This window comes from Choloepus didactylus, chromosome 8 (assembly GCF_015220235.1).
Source record: "Choloepus didactylus isolate mChoDid1 chromosome 8, mChoDid1.pri, whole genome shotgun sequence".
Lineage (NCBI taxonomy): Eukaryota > Metazoa > Chordata > Mammalia > Pilosa > Megalonychidae > Choloepus > Choloepus didactylus.
In genome coordinates, this window is record NC_051314.1 from 72,432,107 (window position 1) to 72,448,442 (window position 16,336).

The 16,336-nt window shown below is 33.3% G+C and overlaps 1 protein-coding gene across 7 annotated transcripts in view; it reads right to left on the reverse strand.

Moving 5' to 3' along the window:
* SLC16A7 (solute carrier family 16 member 7) overlaps positions 1 to 16,336 on the reverse strand; it is a 219,224-nt gene that overhangs the window by 83,503 nt on the left and 119,385 nt on the right. For 6 of the 7 annotated variants that reach the window (XM_037848350.1, XM_037848352.1, XM_037848349.1 and 3 more), the window contains one exon: positions 4,381 to 4,627. The exons of the other annotated variant lie outside the window; for it this stretch is intronic. In XM_037848350.1, the coding sequence (XP_037704278.1) occupies positions 4,381 to 4,597 (217 nt within the window). In that variant the 5' untranslated portion in view covers positions 4,598 to 4,627. The remainder of the gene's footprint in view (positions 1 to 4,380; positions 4,628 to 16,336) is intronic. 7 annotated transcript variants of the gene reach the window in all.

Sequence of the window (16,336 nt, forward strand, 5' to 3'; positions counted from 1 at the left end):
CAGTCACTGCTCTCATAAAACAGAAGAGTAAGTTACCATGGAGATAAAGCCAACAATTTTCTCCAGAATGACTGATTCTTACAAGTCAGAACAGATATTACTGGAAAAATTACACTGAGACTGAGAGCACAAGATCTGTATTCAGTGATTGTGTAGCTAACCATTTTCAGATTATCATTCAAAAGAGTAAAAAAGACAACACTGCAATAAAAGATAACCCTATGTAATCACTATTTACAAAATAAATCCCTGTATCCATCTAAATAATGTAGAAAGTTTAAATTGGAATAGGTTTTCTACCTCTACTTAGGGCTTTATTAATTGGGTGACCACTCTGCTTGACCTATTTGCTGAAATTTGCCAGAACTCCAAGAGACCATATGGACTGCCAGATGGGCTGCTATAATTTAATGCCATTATTCTAGGGATGAAGTAGGGGATAAATATAATTTGAATTCTTTTCCCTCTTTGGTGCATACCTTTTATTAGTTTCATTTTTAATTCAGACATAAGAAGGGAAGATAATACTTTGCTACCAAGACCTAGATGCCAACTAATTACTACAAGAGACTCCAGCCCTGACATTACAGGTCAGGCCTCTGAACATACTCCATCTTATCCAATGACCCCTCAGCAGTGATTAATAGCGTGAGTACTAAGCCCTAATGAGTGTGTCAGATAGTAGATGTTCTCTAGGCTAACATAATTAGCATTATGTTGAACACAGTATTTCAGTTACTTGGTAGAGAGACTCATTATATTTCATAGTAAACTATATGCCTTTTCACCTTGTGGTCTTTAAATTCACTTTTATAATATTCAATATAAAAAAACCTCTAAGAATCTCAATCTTTCAAATATTAGAGGGAAATGAAATATTTTACTCAAACTGATTTTCTACTACAATGGTAAATTCCTATGTTGTACATAAAGTGAAGTGGTTTTCAGAGATGCTTCTTACAATGCAAGTTTCTGGACTGTACCAACAGAAATTCTGATAAGGATGGGTTTGGGATAAGGACCAGGACTATGCTTTTTTTTTTTTTTTGGCAGTTTCCAAGTAATTTGTTTCCTGAATCAATAAATACTATAACAAAACAATGTAAAAATGGCTATCATTTTCTCTCCCCTGCTCCCCCCACCTGGGGACAAGCTCCTGGGCTACCTTATTCATTTGAGCAAATGGGGTTGAGTGCCAGATAGTCCCCTGAATCATTTTCTGAAGATTTTGACTGGGGTTGGGGGACAGTCCCTGGGGTCTGGAGGTGACTAGATTAGGAAGACTATGCATTTTTAACAAAAGACCTGCAATTCATATGTAGATAAACTGTTACTACACTTGAAAATCAATGCAACATGAGTAACAGAACCAGTAGCTGTGCCTTAGATTAATTGAATCTATCAGACTTTTGTTCTAAATAGTTATTATGCTTCTGGAAAAATTATCAGCATCCACAAAAAGGAAAAATTGTTTTGATAAATGGGTTCCAGTGTTAAATGTGCCAATTATTTTTTATTAAAAGATTAACGATTAAAAACTAATTATCAGGATAAGACACATAGGTTATTTTCAACTAACTATATAAAAGTATATGAGCTCTCCGTTCAACAGTGGGTATAAGTAACATTTCTAACCAGTAGGCAATGAAGTAGAATTGCTTTTCCAGTTTTAAGGGAAAGACCAAAGAGTAACAGAATTTCTGCAATTTCTGACTTTTCTCCATACCCAGAGATCACATGAAATGTCTCAGCCCAGAATACTAAGGACTTAGGCAAGATTCCAACTACTTACTTGGAAATCAACTAGACATTACCATCCTCAATTACTATAAATAACTATTTTCATGTGTCTAGATTGCTTTCGTGAAATATATGAAACATGTTAGCCCTTGATTTAGTCAAATTTTATTAATTCATTATCCTAAATATTTTAAGGTAGTTTTTTCCAAATGGATAGCTATTTTACCATACTTCCACTCTCTTAAACTTCAAAAGAGGTTTTTCTGTTTTTTAAAAATATGCACCATATATATTAAAAATTGGAAAATAAGAAAATAAAGTGAGAATATTATTTAATGGTAAATACATATTATAAATGTTTATTATAATTTGATACGGAGATTTAATTGCTTCATAAAATTATGTCATTATTTATTCTATTCCTTCTTTTAGATTCTGCCAGGGATTGAAAGGATATCATATGACCATGGTGAGTCTATAGAAACATACTGCTTTTGTTGGATGGAGTATGATTGTTGGGGTACCAAGCTCTATCTGGGACTGGCTGAGTGCCAGCCAATTCTATTTCTTCTTCTAGGAAGCCTGTATTACTCTTTGTTCATCCAGATGGAGCACATTCAGGGAATACTACAAAGCTACCAGATGAAACACTGCTTGAGCATGAAATAAACTTGTACTGTCTTATGCCACTGGGACTTTGAGGTTGTTTGTTTAAAAGTAACAGAGAAAGTCAATCAAGACTTGATTGAATTAAAAAATTATGGAGAGCTTTATCTTGCTTATGAGTTAGTCAACTGCTAAACAGAGAATTGTGAATATATAGGACCTGAAGTCCAGTTTCAATGAGCTTGTATCAATTCAATACTGGAGTTGATTTCAGTTCTTTTTACATGGAGAGAAACATTACATATCCCATCTTAACATTAGCCAATTTTGGAACACAGACCAAGATGACCTTGTGTGTTCCTCTAGCAAAGCATTATTAAAGAACACCTGACCAGAGAAATAAAGCATCAAGTACAGGATCTACTCTTCTTATCATCAGAAATAACCCAGTTACAACCCTGAAAGCAACTGTCTAAAGGAAAATTTCAGAAAGTGTTTTAGAAATAGAATTTTTCATTGACATGCCCATATAACATTTTAAAGGTATCTTTTGGTAATGGAAGGAAAAATACATCCATTCACCCTAACCAAAAAGTTACAGGAGATATACGTTGAATTAATCTAAAGTAACTGACATACAATAAATAAAAAACATACACCTATGTACACACACACACACATATATACAAAGAACAAACCACATTATTGTATGATCAAATGTTTACCTTGGTAGTATAATAAAGAGACAACAGCCCAAGTAATAATCATTATGTCACAAAACAAATGAGCATAGTGGGGGTGTCAAAAAAGTCACTACACTACAGTGGAAAGAACATGGAATCAGGTCTTCAGACCTCCTGGCCTAGGTCTGCCTCTGTCACTTTCTAGATGTAAAGAAGAGATGTGAGAAAGGAAAAAAAATGTAGTGATTAAAATGCTTGGAATCTCATTTTCTATCTGCCACTAATGAGCTTTTTGATTTGAAAAAGCTATTTTACATATTTCCTCAGCTATAAAATGGAGAGAAGATGATACTTATTTCACAGATTGTTAGGAATATTAAATCATATCACATACATCAAGCATTTAGAAATGTCCTGGCCAAGAGTAAATACTAATAAATACTGGATATTATCACTAGTGCTATATCTCCATCACTATAAGCCATGTTATCCTCACCTGTAAAATAAGAAACTACATTAGATGATTTCTATGTTTTTTTTTAAGTTCTTGTGTTCTGAGTCTTTAACTGTTTCTTAAAGTCAAATATCCAGATGAAAAATGAAAAATGAAAACTCTAAGACACATACATTTTAAGTGATAACTTTAAAAATAATCTACAAGATAGTCTGGTACGCTATTGGGATTGATTTAAATAAGATAGGAGATATAATAATGCACTGGAAATTACAATTTTTTTAACGTTCAAAGGCAAAATGGTGTTTTGATTTATTCATTATCCCTCATGACTCATATCTTCATATGAACATGGAATGCAACAAAGATAACTGTCAGGCAACCATTTAAATAAAAAGATGTTATATTTAAGGAGTACTTCAGAAATAAGGAATGATTTCAATCACACAAACTTGAAGGAACCTAGAATGTACATGATAACACTCCATTTTTGCATGATGGGCTTATAAACTGTCAGCAACTTCAGTTTCTTTTTCATTCAGAAGAATTTATACCAGCTGTATCAATAGTAGGAAATTATACTAACATTATAGTGTAGATCTCACCCCACACTAAAAGGAAAGGTATTTCCCTTGGAAATTCAATAGTTTAGTAAATCTTGGTTTGTGCAGAAAAATCCTCATTCAAATAAATCCTCTGGTAAGGGAATCAATAGTTCAAGATGTTGAATCACTAAAATCATTTAAAATTCAGTTCCAATTATACTTTCAATAGGTTTTAAGTGACTATAATATGAAAACAGAGCCTTAATATACCCAGAACACTACATGTAAAACACTGTGGCATGGAGCAACTGTTTTAATAATCCAGAATTCTGTTTATTTCATAGAACCTTACCTCCTGCATACATAACAGCCAGCATAATGGATGATATCCATGCTATTTCACTGTAGCTAGCGCCGAATATCTCCTGAATTTCTTTGAAGAATACTGTGATAGCTTTGGGGAATGCATATGAAAATCCAATGGAGATAAAAGATGCCGCAACCACAACCCAGCCCCATCCTCCATCAGGAGGTGGAACCTGAGGTGGGGTAACTGCTGGTGGTGGCATTGCAGCTCCTCTATTTGAAATTCAAGTAACCTATTAAAAAACATAAAGTAGCAGTTAAACAATATTTCCATTTCTTATATTATTTTTGATAATAACTAAAATAATATTTTCTGGTTATAACTATAATATGATGTTTCACAAACATTTGTTAACATTCACACTCAAAATCTTACCCCCCAAAAACCTTTGGTTGTTATGGGCTAAAGATTGAAAGCATTTAATTTGTTTAAGCAAAGAAAAAATACTCAAAGGGAGATTAAGAATTTAGATCTGAACCAAACTGCTAACCAAAAAATAACAGCCACCTCAATCTAATTTGTAAGCATAAGAAAAACAGAGCTGCCATCACTTAAAATACTTTTTTAATAAAAAATGTTAACTTCTAAATTTTCTATAATAAAGTTTAAAAGAATCACACATTAAATCTAATGAATTATAAAGTATTAAATAGTAAGCATATTCCAGAATTTTTCTACTTTTAATGAAAGAATACTCAAAAACATTTCTGCATGGATCTGTTTTCTAAACACACAGAATACAAAATTGTATAGGTCTTTGGAATTAAGTTACTGTAATCCACTTCCAAAACTTGTACTATACTTATCCAACTTACTAATGAGACTTTTTATGCATTTTAGGTAGCAGTGAAATTCTTCCAGTCAAATGGATGGTGTGTTTGCTTGTTGAGGGTGGTGAAGAAAGGGACAATTTAGTTTCTGAATATGCCAAGGGACATTTAACTGCTAGCTTTCTGTCTTATAGAAGAAAATTATCATGTACAGCTTAATAGATTGGAAGTTTAATGAATTAAATTAAAAATATCTTGGTTCCCTAATATCAGTGTTTCTTTGTAGAGTGATGATGCTTGCTGAGCTTTTACCTGGAAGATCCCAGTATTTCTCAATAACTACTTCTTACCATTCTCGTTCCATTTGTGGAACAAGGAGAGGAAAAAGAGAACTGCTTTTCTGTTGGTAAGATAATGTTTCCAATATATTAACAAAACTAATTTTTGTCACGTCTTCAGAAAAGTTGCTTAAAAGCTAAACACATATCTATGAGAAAACAGACACAATGTTTTAATTTTTATTTAATGTCAAATTTGTTTCTACAATATTTTCAGTGATCTTTCAGTGCAATTTTTTAGATAATGACTGACAATATTCTCTCCATAAAGGTTTTCTAATTTGTATATGATTACATCCAAGAATCTTGCTTTCAGAAACTCACAGAAAAATTATAAAAATGAACCTGAAAAAGGATAGAACAACACAGAAGCTTTGAACAACCTGCAAGAAATGACAGAAACAACTTTCTCAGGCCTCCAGAAAGGTTAATGGACTGTAGTACAGGGTAGTATATGCCACTGCATCAGGAAAAAGGCTTTTTAAAAGCGGTAGGACCTCCTGGTGCCCTGGCTGGGTCCTCCCCCACGCTTCCCCTTCGTGCAAGGCCCTTGGGTACGTGTTGAGAGCATGTGTGTCCGGACTAGTCTATCTGGTGGTGGTCTGAGGGGCTCACTTCCCAAGAACATGCCCTGCGTGTTGAAGGCAGCTCAGAGAGCACGGCATTGCTGGTCTAAGACCTAAGTACAGTGACCATGAGGAAATTGTTTCCTAGGGAGGAGGGGACACGTTCCACACAAGACTAAGTAGAGAAAGCCTCAGTGCGGTCCCTATGCTTTAGCCTGGGTAAGTCCTGAGAGTACTTGCATAGGTCAATCTGTAAAAACTGGAAAAGGTGTTTTCTTTTTTCCCTTAGTTTGTTTTTTGTTGTTGTTAGCTCTCGGCATTCAAGGAACACTTAGTCATAACTGGATAAAAGCTTAAGGAACAGACACAGCAGAGTCTAAATTTCAGCAATAACAACTTAAAACATCAAAATGTCCAAGTTCCAACAAAAGGTTATAAAATTTACAAAGAAATAGGAAGTGATGACCCAGGCAAAGGAGAAGATTAAAGCAGCAGAAATCACCACCAAGAAGGACTAGACCTGGAACTGACCTAAGACTTTTAAAAAATGGTCCCACTATGCACAGAGTTAAAGGAAAATATGAACAAAAATACTAAAGGAAATCAGGAAAATGACAGATTAACACAAAAAGAATATCAATAGAAAGATATTATGAAAAGGTAACAGAGTTGAAGATCACAGTTAACAGAAGCAGAAGAATCAGTGAACCTTAAGATAAGAAAATTGAAATATTTGACTTGAGAAGCAGAAAGAAGAAAAGTGAACAGAGTCTGAGGAACTTGTGGGACACTGCGAAGTGTACCGATACACGCAGTGTGTAAATTTCAATGAAATTTCATTTACAAAGTGGTGCGAGGGCTGTAGTTTACTGGCCCGTATAATAGAAATTTAGAAAACTAAGAAAAGAAAAAACTCACCCTCTCCTTACACAGCCATTATTAATAATGTGGAATATTTCATTATCTTTCAATTATTTATATATATCTGATTAATTTAAATAATACTGGATCATGTAGGTTATATAAATTATAAATATTGCTTTTTTCACATTATGACTTTTTATTAATCTTTGCATTTTTTTCTTTTGGTTACAGAAATGGTATAGTCTCAATTTTAGAAAATATGGAAAACGTAGAAAGAGTAAATCAGAATATAAGAAGTATTCATAATTCTACCACCACACACTGTCAGTATTTTGGTGAATTTCTAGAAATATATTCACATTAAAATTATGTTTCATAGAAATGGTGTTGTAGTCTACATTTTCACTCAACTTTATTTGGAGAATATATTCCATTATTAAATTATTTGAAAAAATATTTTAAATAGAAATAAATTTCTTCTTTTAAAATACCATTCCTTAATTATTATGCATGCATTTTAATTTTATTTAAATTTATATAAAATTTATTTGAACTTTTTATTTTAAAATGTCAGTTTATTTAAAAATTGCTTAAAGGTATACTGGTATAGCCTCTAAATCTTGCTGCCCCGAGGTTCCCTATCCTCTGAAGCAATAGGTTTTAGTATTTTAGAGAAAAGGAGATTACCCTTGAACAGTTTATTCTCAAATTAGAATTCTTTTGGGGGTCCAAACAAGAAAATAGTTCTGAAATTCAGGCTTTACATGGGAGAAGATTATAAATTTGGTAAGCCCCATTAACATATCCTGAGTCAGGCTAATGGACCTTGGGCTCCTGGTCCCAAGGCAGAACCAGCTGGGTATGTGATATTTTAAGGGAGTTTTGGACAGACTGCAAGAGAGAGGATAAAAAGGTGAGCCACCAGTGGTGGAACTACTCTCCATCTCTGGGTGGAACCTGTCAGTGGAGGACCATCCCAGGCAGAGAACTATTTAGTCAAATACAGAGAAATGTAAAGCTATCAGGACTAGTGGCTTACTTCTCTGACCATAGCTCTGGCGAGGCTGCAGGCCCCTGAAACGCCTAGTTTTTGGTTTAGTACTGCATCCAAAGTGTCCCCAGGGTGAAAGCACAGCTTGGAGGAGGGGTGTGACCAGATGGGTCAGCACAAGTCCCTGCCTGTTTCCTCAGTGCCTGCATATAGCATGAAGGGCTGCAGAAACCTCTACCTGCCTTCGGGAGGCTTCTTAGAGGAAGCATAGGAAGGGGAAAATAGGTTTTGATATTGCCATAAGTATTAGTACAAGAAGGAATGCCAGGCAAGAAGAAAAGGCGAAATACCAACCCTGTTTGTTTTAAGGGAAACCATGGGAAGCAGAAGAGACCTGGAGTGGGAGAAGTGAGCAGTTAAGATGTTTGCACTGCGGCATTCCCTTTCTGGGAAAATACTCTGAATAGTGGCAGCTTTTTAGATAGCTGATAAGAAAAACAAAGGCAGAGATACATTTCCCCCATTTATAGCTTGGAAGCCTGTCGGAGATCACAGTTCAGAATGGCTCACATCCACTTTGGGTAAGACCGAAGCAGAATATACAGTGAAGAGAGAAGTTGTTGAAGCCAGGAAGAGGAGGCCAAGGCAGGGCAGGGCTGCTGGCTCCTCTCAGTCAGTCCAAAGCAAAGATGTGATCTAATGATCCCAAGTCCAAAAAAGGGTCACCAGAGGCAGTTCTGAAGCTGAGAGCTATTGTATGAGCTACCTGGGCTAGACATCAAATGGCAGGCTCAACCAGATATCAGCGAGGATCTGAAGTACCAAAGAGAGGCAAGTTGGGGTTAGGAAGGATCACTAACCCATTAACAAGAAAGGGAAAAAAAAATCAATTTTAACCATATTGTAGCAGACAGGTGCCCAGTGACAGGGCAATGCAACTTGTCAGAGAGTAGCCACTGCACCCCTCAAGGACTACTGTAGAATTCTTGCCATAGACCTTGGGGTTTTCTATCAAATTAGAACTATTCCCCTGCAGCTCAGATAATCATCTGGAGTGGGAGGAGGAAAAGGGTCAAAACTAATAGTTGAATTTTGAATTGATTAAATTTTTATCTGCTCAAGACTGTTTCACATCAAGAGCTCATCTAAAATGGGTGAGCCCAAGACACTGTTTATTGATAAGCTTGAATTTACCTAATTCACTTCCCTCTCCCTACCCACATAAGAGAACTGAAGATGATTTAGGTCACAAAGTTATAGAAAACAAACTGTACATCTGAGATAAAGTCAAAGTAAAATTTTAGCCCTGTTCTCTAAAGCTTCAATGAGCACGCCTAAACACAAACACACCCATATAAGCCCACTCATGCTTTGGTATTTCTGATTCTTTTCTTTAGAATAATCAAAGTGTGTACATAAACATCTTGAAGGCTCTAAACATATTTCAGTGATTATGATAAAATATGCTAGAGGTCATGCTGTTTTTCCAGTCTTAAGAAAAGCCATTCATTCTCAGTATTTAAAATGTGTGCATACCTGATTTTACCAAAGTCTAAATAAAAAAATGCCGCCTCCTGTAAATTAAGAGATAGGGAAAAGAAGCACAGCTGCTAGAAGTGATCAAGTGAACAAGAAAGCTACAGATGGATATCTGACAGTCACAGGGTGGCAGGAAGTGAAGTTAAACAGTTATCAGTACCAGGCCTAGCAACACAGGTATTGACCTAGTCACAATCATTTGCTAAACGCCTGTCCAATCCAACATGAATCCTGGTGTCTGATAAATCCTTCACAGTTAAGGTCCCTTAAGATTCATTTTTAATTCTACCTTTCCACATCTGCCCACCAGGAAACTCATAAACTCTAGCTAACCCTATTCAGGGTTCCCTTCGACATACTCAATCCTGTGCAACAAAATTTTGAACTACCAGTACTGTGGGCTATGGCTATAAATTCCTTGAAGGCCTAGCTTAATGCGACTTCCCTCAGAAACCTTCCCTCACCGTATCATTTGGAAAAAACCACCTCCTCCTCTGTCCTCACACCACAGTTTATGCTCATCATTTTTCTGTTATCTGGAAGTTTCTATTGTGTATTAAGCTTATCTGTGCAAAGTTTTACCTTCCCTACTCACATGCCTATTTCTTAAGGCCAAGACTCATTTGTGATTAATGTGGTTGTCCTCTGTAATATTTAGAACAGCAGCTCACTTACCAAAGATATGAAAACCAGAGACAAACAGTTATTAATAGATTATCTAAACAACTTTGACTGTATTAAGTTGTTAATGTTTTAGATAAATACTGGTTATCAACAGATTTAGAAAGATTTGAGAATTTTAAGTATCCTAAGAAAAAAATTCCAAATGGAAAATATGCTGTATATATAATGAAACATGGCATAATTTATTTTTTAAAGTTGCAGAGAAAGAAACAAAAATAAACTTCCCACACTTCATATAATCAATCAGGTATAAAATAATAAAAAAATTAAAAACCCAAATTCACTTATTCTTTCAAACAGAATTTTTTGAGTACCTATCCCTTCTATGCATCTGTTGCATTAAAAAAAGAAAAAAGGAAAAAATGCCCCTCACTACAACGAGTTTGTATTCTGGTGTTAAATTCATCCTTCCATTATGCATCAAAGTATTCAAGGAAAGGCATTTATTTTTGGCTTCAAACAACCTGGGAAGGCCCTCTTTTGGACAAAGACGACCTTAAAATCGATCATTAGCTCGCTTTCATATAGGTTTCCTGGAAACTAAATAGTCAAATAAAATGTTCAATTATCATCATAATTTATAGGAAAAAAAAAAAAAACTCTTTTCTCATAGGTCTTAGATTTTTTTTCCTTTTAATTTCTATTTGACATATACTATTTGTATATTCATATATTGACAAATGCATTTTCAAAAGCCACCTCAAATTATTATTTAGAAGTAGCTGGAGTATAAATTACAAATGCATCTACCATTCTATTAGGGGTTGTGGATGAAAAATAACATTTTCTTAATTACAAATTTTTAAACGGTTAGAGAAAGGCAAATCCCTTTGATTTTTTCATGGAGATACTATAAAATACAGTAATTATTACTCTCTGAGTATACATACACACACAAAAGAATGACTACATACAATGATATTAACTAGTTCAAAAGATCAAATTGCTTAACTCTTCCCTTACTGATTCATAATCAAATTAACATATAATCTATAGGTACACAAAAATGAATCCAGAGATCTGACATTTACTGAGTATTTATCGTGGCCAGTAAGTGCTTTTATCTCTAGTAAGTACTTATTTGTTCAATTGTTTAATTTCCACAAAATGCTTTAAGGTACAGTCCCTATCTGTCAAAAGAGACTAAAGTTCAGAAATACTAAGAAACTTAACCCACGGAAAAGAATAATGTCAGGGACTGGATTTTACTAATCACCACTGACTTGTTTTCTTCATTAGAAAAGTTGTAGATTTACAGAACAATCATGAATGAAATACAGGATTCTCAATATACCACCCTATTATTAACACCTTGCATTGGCATGGAACACTTTTTACAATTGATGATAGCATGTTTTTATAATTATACTATAAACTATAGTCCATGGTTTAACTTAGGGTTCACTGTGTATTATAGTTCCATGGATTTTTTTAAAATTTTTATTCTGTTACCATATATACAATCTAACATTTCCCCCTTTTGATTACATTCAGACATATATTTCAGTGCTGTTAATTACACTCACAATGTTATGCTACCATCACCACCATCCATTACCAAAACTTTCCATCATTCCAAATAGGAACCCTGTACATTTTAAGCCTTAACTTCCCATTCCCTATCCCCACCTCATCCCCTGGTAACCTACATTCTAGATTCTGACTCGATGAGTTTGCTTTTTCTAATTATCTCAAATCAGTGAGATTATACAATATTGTCCTGATGTGTCTGGCTTATTTCATTGACTTATAAAAATATCAAATAAATTAGAACCAAGACTATTGGGCGAAGTGTTTAGTTGGGAAAAATAACCCTAATTTTTTTATTATCTCCTATCTACGTATCTACAAGGTTTTTATGGGTCAAAATAGTTAAATGCATATATATATATATACACAGTAAGAAAACAGTTTGCAAATACCTCTCCAAAAGGATACATTTTTTATGTTAGAGACTTTTCCTTCAGAAGCCTACCAAAAATGTCAGGGAAACTACAGTAACAAAGTCAAGTGAAGAGTTTTGACCACAGACAATGAATGCACACAGGATGGGTCTCAGTCAATAGTGATCATCAGGGCAGGGACCCTATTCTGTAAATTCTGCATTAATATTCTGCAAATGCATACTGTTAAAGTCAAACCAAAATATCATACCTTGTTAATAATCATTTTTGAAAAAAAATAATTATTTTTGAAAAGGCTTGTATGTATTCAGTATGTTTACAGTCTGCCTTTTTAATCATTTTAGCTTTCCTGGAAACAGAATAAAAATTTATCTATCTATCTATCTATCTATCTATCTATCTATCTATCTATCTATCCATCTGTCATATCTATCTGATTTGATGACAGGGTTATTTCTCCCTGGCCAGTTACCCCAACATAGTGGGTATTATAAACACATGGGCACTGGAAATAGTATGCTTTTAAAAGTTTAATATTTAAGGAAGAAAGAAAAGAGCTATACTGTAAGTATTGGTTAAACCAGCTGAAAAAAAAAAACCTCTCTTGTAAGGTTGCTTTTTCCTAAAGAACCTATGGTCTATATATTATTAAATTTTTTATTGCTTGGAAATTTTTTAGAAATCTAGAAAGGTCTTAAAGAAATACCAAAGAGCATTTATTTGGTAAACTATTCTTTGTTGTATAATCAGAGTGTAAAAACAGATGTGAGGCTTAAACTTCTCAATCTGCAAATTTTCTGCTCTATAAAAGAAACTAAACTGCCTTTCATTATAATTCATGAGTTTAAACTAGAGTAGTTTTTATCACTTCTGCTATAGCAAACATTTAGAAATACAACTACAACTGGATGATTTATTTTTCAGTCATTTCAAAACTCACAAATAATATTTCGAAATAATCTTCAATCCACATGTTCAAATCATGGTATCAATATGAATATTCAAATTTATTAACGAATTAGATCAATGTTGGGATTTTCCATTTTATAGCAAGGAAACTGTACCCACAGAAAAGTGAAGGGGCTCATATGAGTTCATACAATGAATAAAAGTCAACACTAGACATAAAGTCTATAAATTTGAATCTTCTCAATACTAAATATTCCCCACCTTATATATCATCCTTATACCAAAATAAACTCCCAGATCCTTTAAAACATTGTACTTAATATGCTCCCAAAGAATGAGAATTAAAGGAAGAAATCTATACATGTCTATAGGTACACATGTATTTATAAAATTGAAGTCACAAAAGCTTTTCTCCCAGTGCATCCTATCCATTCTCTAAAAGCTTAGTCTACTGTAGAATTATACTTTTAAACCCCCTTATTTTTTATATGGCTTCCTCTTGTGGCATGATGATCAAAGAACAGGGGCTTTAAAAGCTTGGAATACTGGCTCTGTCATTTATTTATTCAGTGACATTAAGTCAGGTATTAAAACTGAGTCTGTTCTCTCATCTGTAAAAACAAGATAATTGTATTTACTTTTTAGGGTAATTGAGAGGACTGACAAAAAGAATACATGTAAAGTAATTAGTATGACTAGTATGTTTTAGTTAAATATTACTTATCATACTTTGTCCTTCCTTAAAATGATAAATTAAAACATATCTCATTAAAATGAGGAAAGGTGATTGAAAAAGATCTCGTTTTTTTTTAATGGAAAAAGGATATATATGGGTTTTATTTCTACCAAAATAAATTCCATGTTTACCTTATATTTAAATAATAACTGTTACATATAAAAGCCAAATCTTAAAATGAAATTTGCATGAAGAGTACCTACCTTCACAGAAAAATGAAATAACATATGTTTAACTGAGCTTAATGGCAAATGGTAAGTGTCTAATAAATGACAGTCAATGCTGAATATGAAATCCCCAGAGACTTAAAATGCTGAAGTAAATTTAGGGTCTTCAGAAAATCATAGGCATTTTTAAACTGATAGAAACTCCTGCACAGGTTTCTTCTTAATTGAATGACAATTTAAACAAAGTCTTTGTCCAAAAGAAAAATCCAAGAAATACAACGCTTTATCCAGGACTTACTTGGTAATAAAGTAATTTTAAACATAAACTCCAATATATGGAGTTTCATGTAAAATCACCTAATGAAAAATTCTGCTTATGATAGCATTCAGGCAAGTTTATACAGTAATTCAGTCTGGGAAAAAAAAAAAAAAAAAAAAAAAACTTGCATTTTTTTCTGAAAGTTAGCATGTGCACAAATCATCTGTCATGCCCTATACCCTCCTCCCCCTTCACATGACACCAGTGACCATGGCCTCAGTGTTACTTTTCCAAGCAGGCTAAGTTCATTCCTGCTGGAGGACTCTGCACTTGCTATATCCTGTGTCTAGAACCTCTCCCCCAAGATAGGCAAACAGCACCTTCACTCATCTTCACACTTTGTTCAGCTCTTAGCTTCTCAGTAAGACCTACCCCAACAATTAAGTTTGAAATGAATCCCATCCCCGGAACTTACTACTTATTGCCTATAAATATGCTACATATTTTGGTTGCTTATTTTGGTTATTATATTTTTCTCTACTAGAATACACACTCCCTAAAGGCAAAGATTTTTGTCAGTTTACTTAATGCTCAATACCCAGTACCAGGAATGGATCTTAGACAACCACAGAAGCTCAATAAAATATTTGCTGAATTAATGAGTAAATGAATGAATGGATGGGATAGGAGATAAAGCCACTTTTCACATAAATAAAGCATTTAATAAAAATGATTTATTGAAACATTATAGAAATTATTAAGAGTAGATAAACAGGCTATATTCTCAGTAGTGCTGGGTGAATATATCTAACAATATATACAATTTGGGACATTTCTACAGGCAATGGGACATTAGATTGTGATACTATTATTAAAATTGGTAGTAAATTACAGTATAACATATATACTAGAGTATAACTAGTAAAACATATGCTGATCATATATTAATATAGATTATAAGATTACAGTATAATAAAAACCATGAAGTCCTTCCCTTAGTAGTAAAATGTAAATGATTTTTTATTTAAAATACATGCAACTTTTTCCCCCATGATTATCTTTTGAAATATTTATCTTTTCCATGCTAAATTGATCTTTGTGAATGCAGGATTATATGATATAGTCCTTATTTGTATTCTTAGGGTCTACTGGCTCTGTGATGTTATTCCAGGCTCAATAATTGTTTCTTAAATGAATTGCTACACTACTTATCAAGATAAATATTTATTTTTTTAATTGTAAGTTGAAAACAAATGGGTATATATATAATCCATTAAGATAGCAACTACTTAAATAAAACCTGAAACCTAAAATTGAAAAAAAAATCTCTATAGTGTGAATACTTGCTGCCTAATCAATAATTTATTAACGTCATATTTTCATGCATTGATTTTTTTGGCAATTTGTTTCATTTTGAAGCACAGTGCTTCTGAAATTATTTGGGCAAAGTTATTCAATGCAAAAATTAGAATCACTGAATCTTAGAACTAGAAAGTACCTTATAGATCTTCAAATCACTTTAGATTTGGAAACAAAGATTCAGAGAGTTTAAATAATTTGACCAAAGTCAAAGATTAAGAGACTAAAATACCAATTTCTGGTGACTAAATCCCGAACCTAAGTAATTACAATGTATTGTTTCTCACTTAAGATAGTGTAAATGATTTATGTATTAAGATAACTTAACCATGATCAAATTTTCTGTTAAAAGCATTTTGTGAGACTGTACAAATAGAGGCTCAAATTCACAGTACCACATCCCCACAAACATAAAAACTTGTTCACGTGTCTTTGTATATATATTTGCGTATAATTTATACTTACAACTTTATAAACTGTTTATATATATAACAAATGCTCAATCTTAAAAAAATTGTTCCAAAGTTTAACCCAAATAAAGACACTAAATGAGAAATTATCAAGTTTGTATATCCCTTATCAAAGGTGAAAAAATTAATGTCATTGCTATTTTTCAGAAATTTGTTTTTGTACATGTCTATACTAACAGATTGCATCAACTAATAAATAAGAAAATGTCATAAAGTACATACAACTTATATTGTATATATTCATTAAACTAGCAAAATTAGCCACAATGTCTTTGCTCATTCATTATAATGAAATTTAATAATCCTTAAAGACAACTAAATTGGCATGCAGGACTCAATTCAATAGGGCATTTGCTGCAGTTTTTGGAGTTCTAAATGTTTGTGT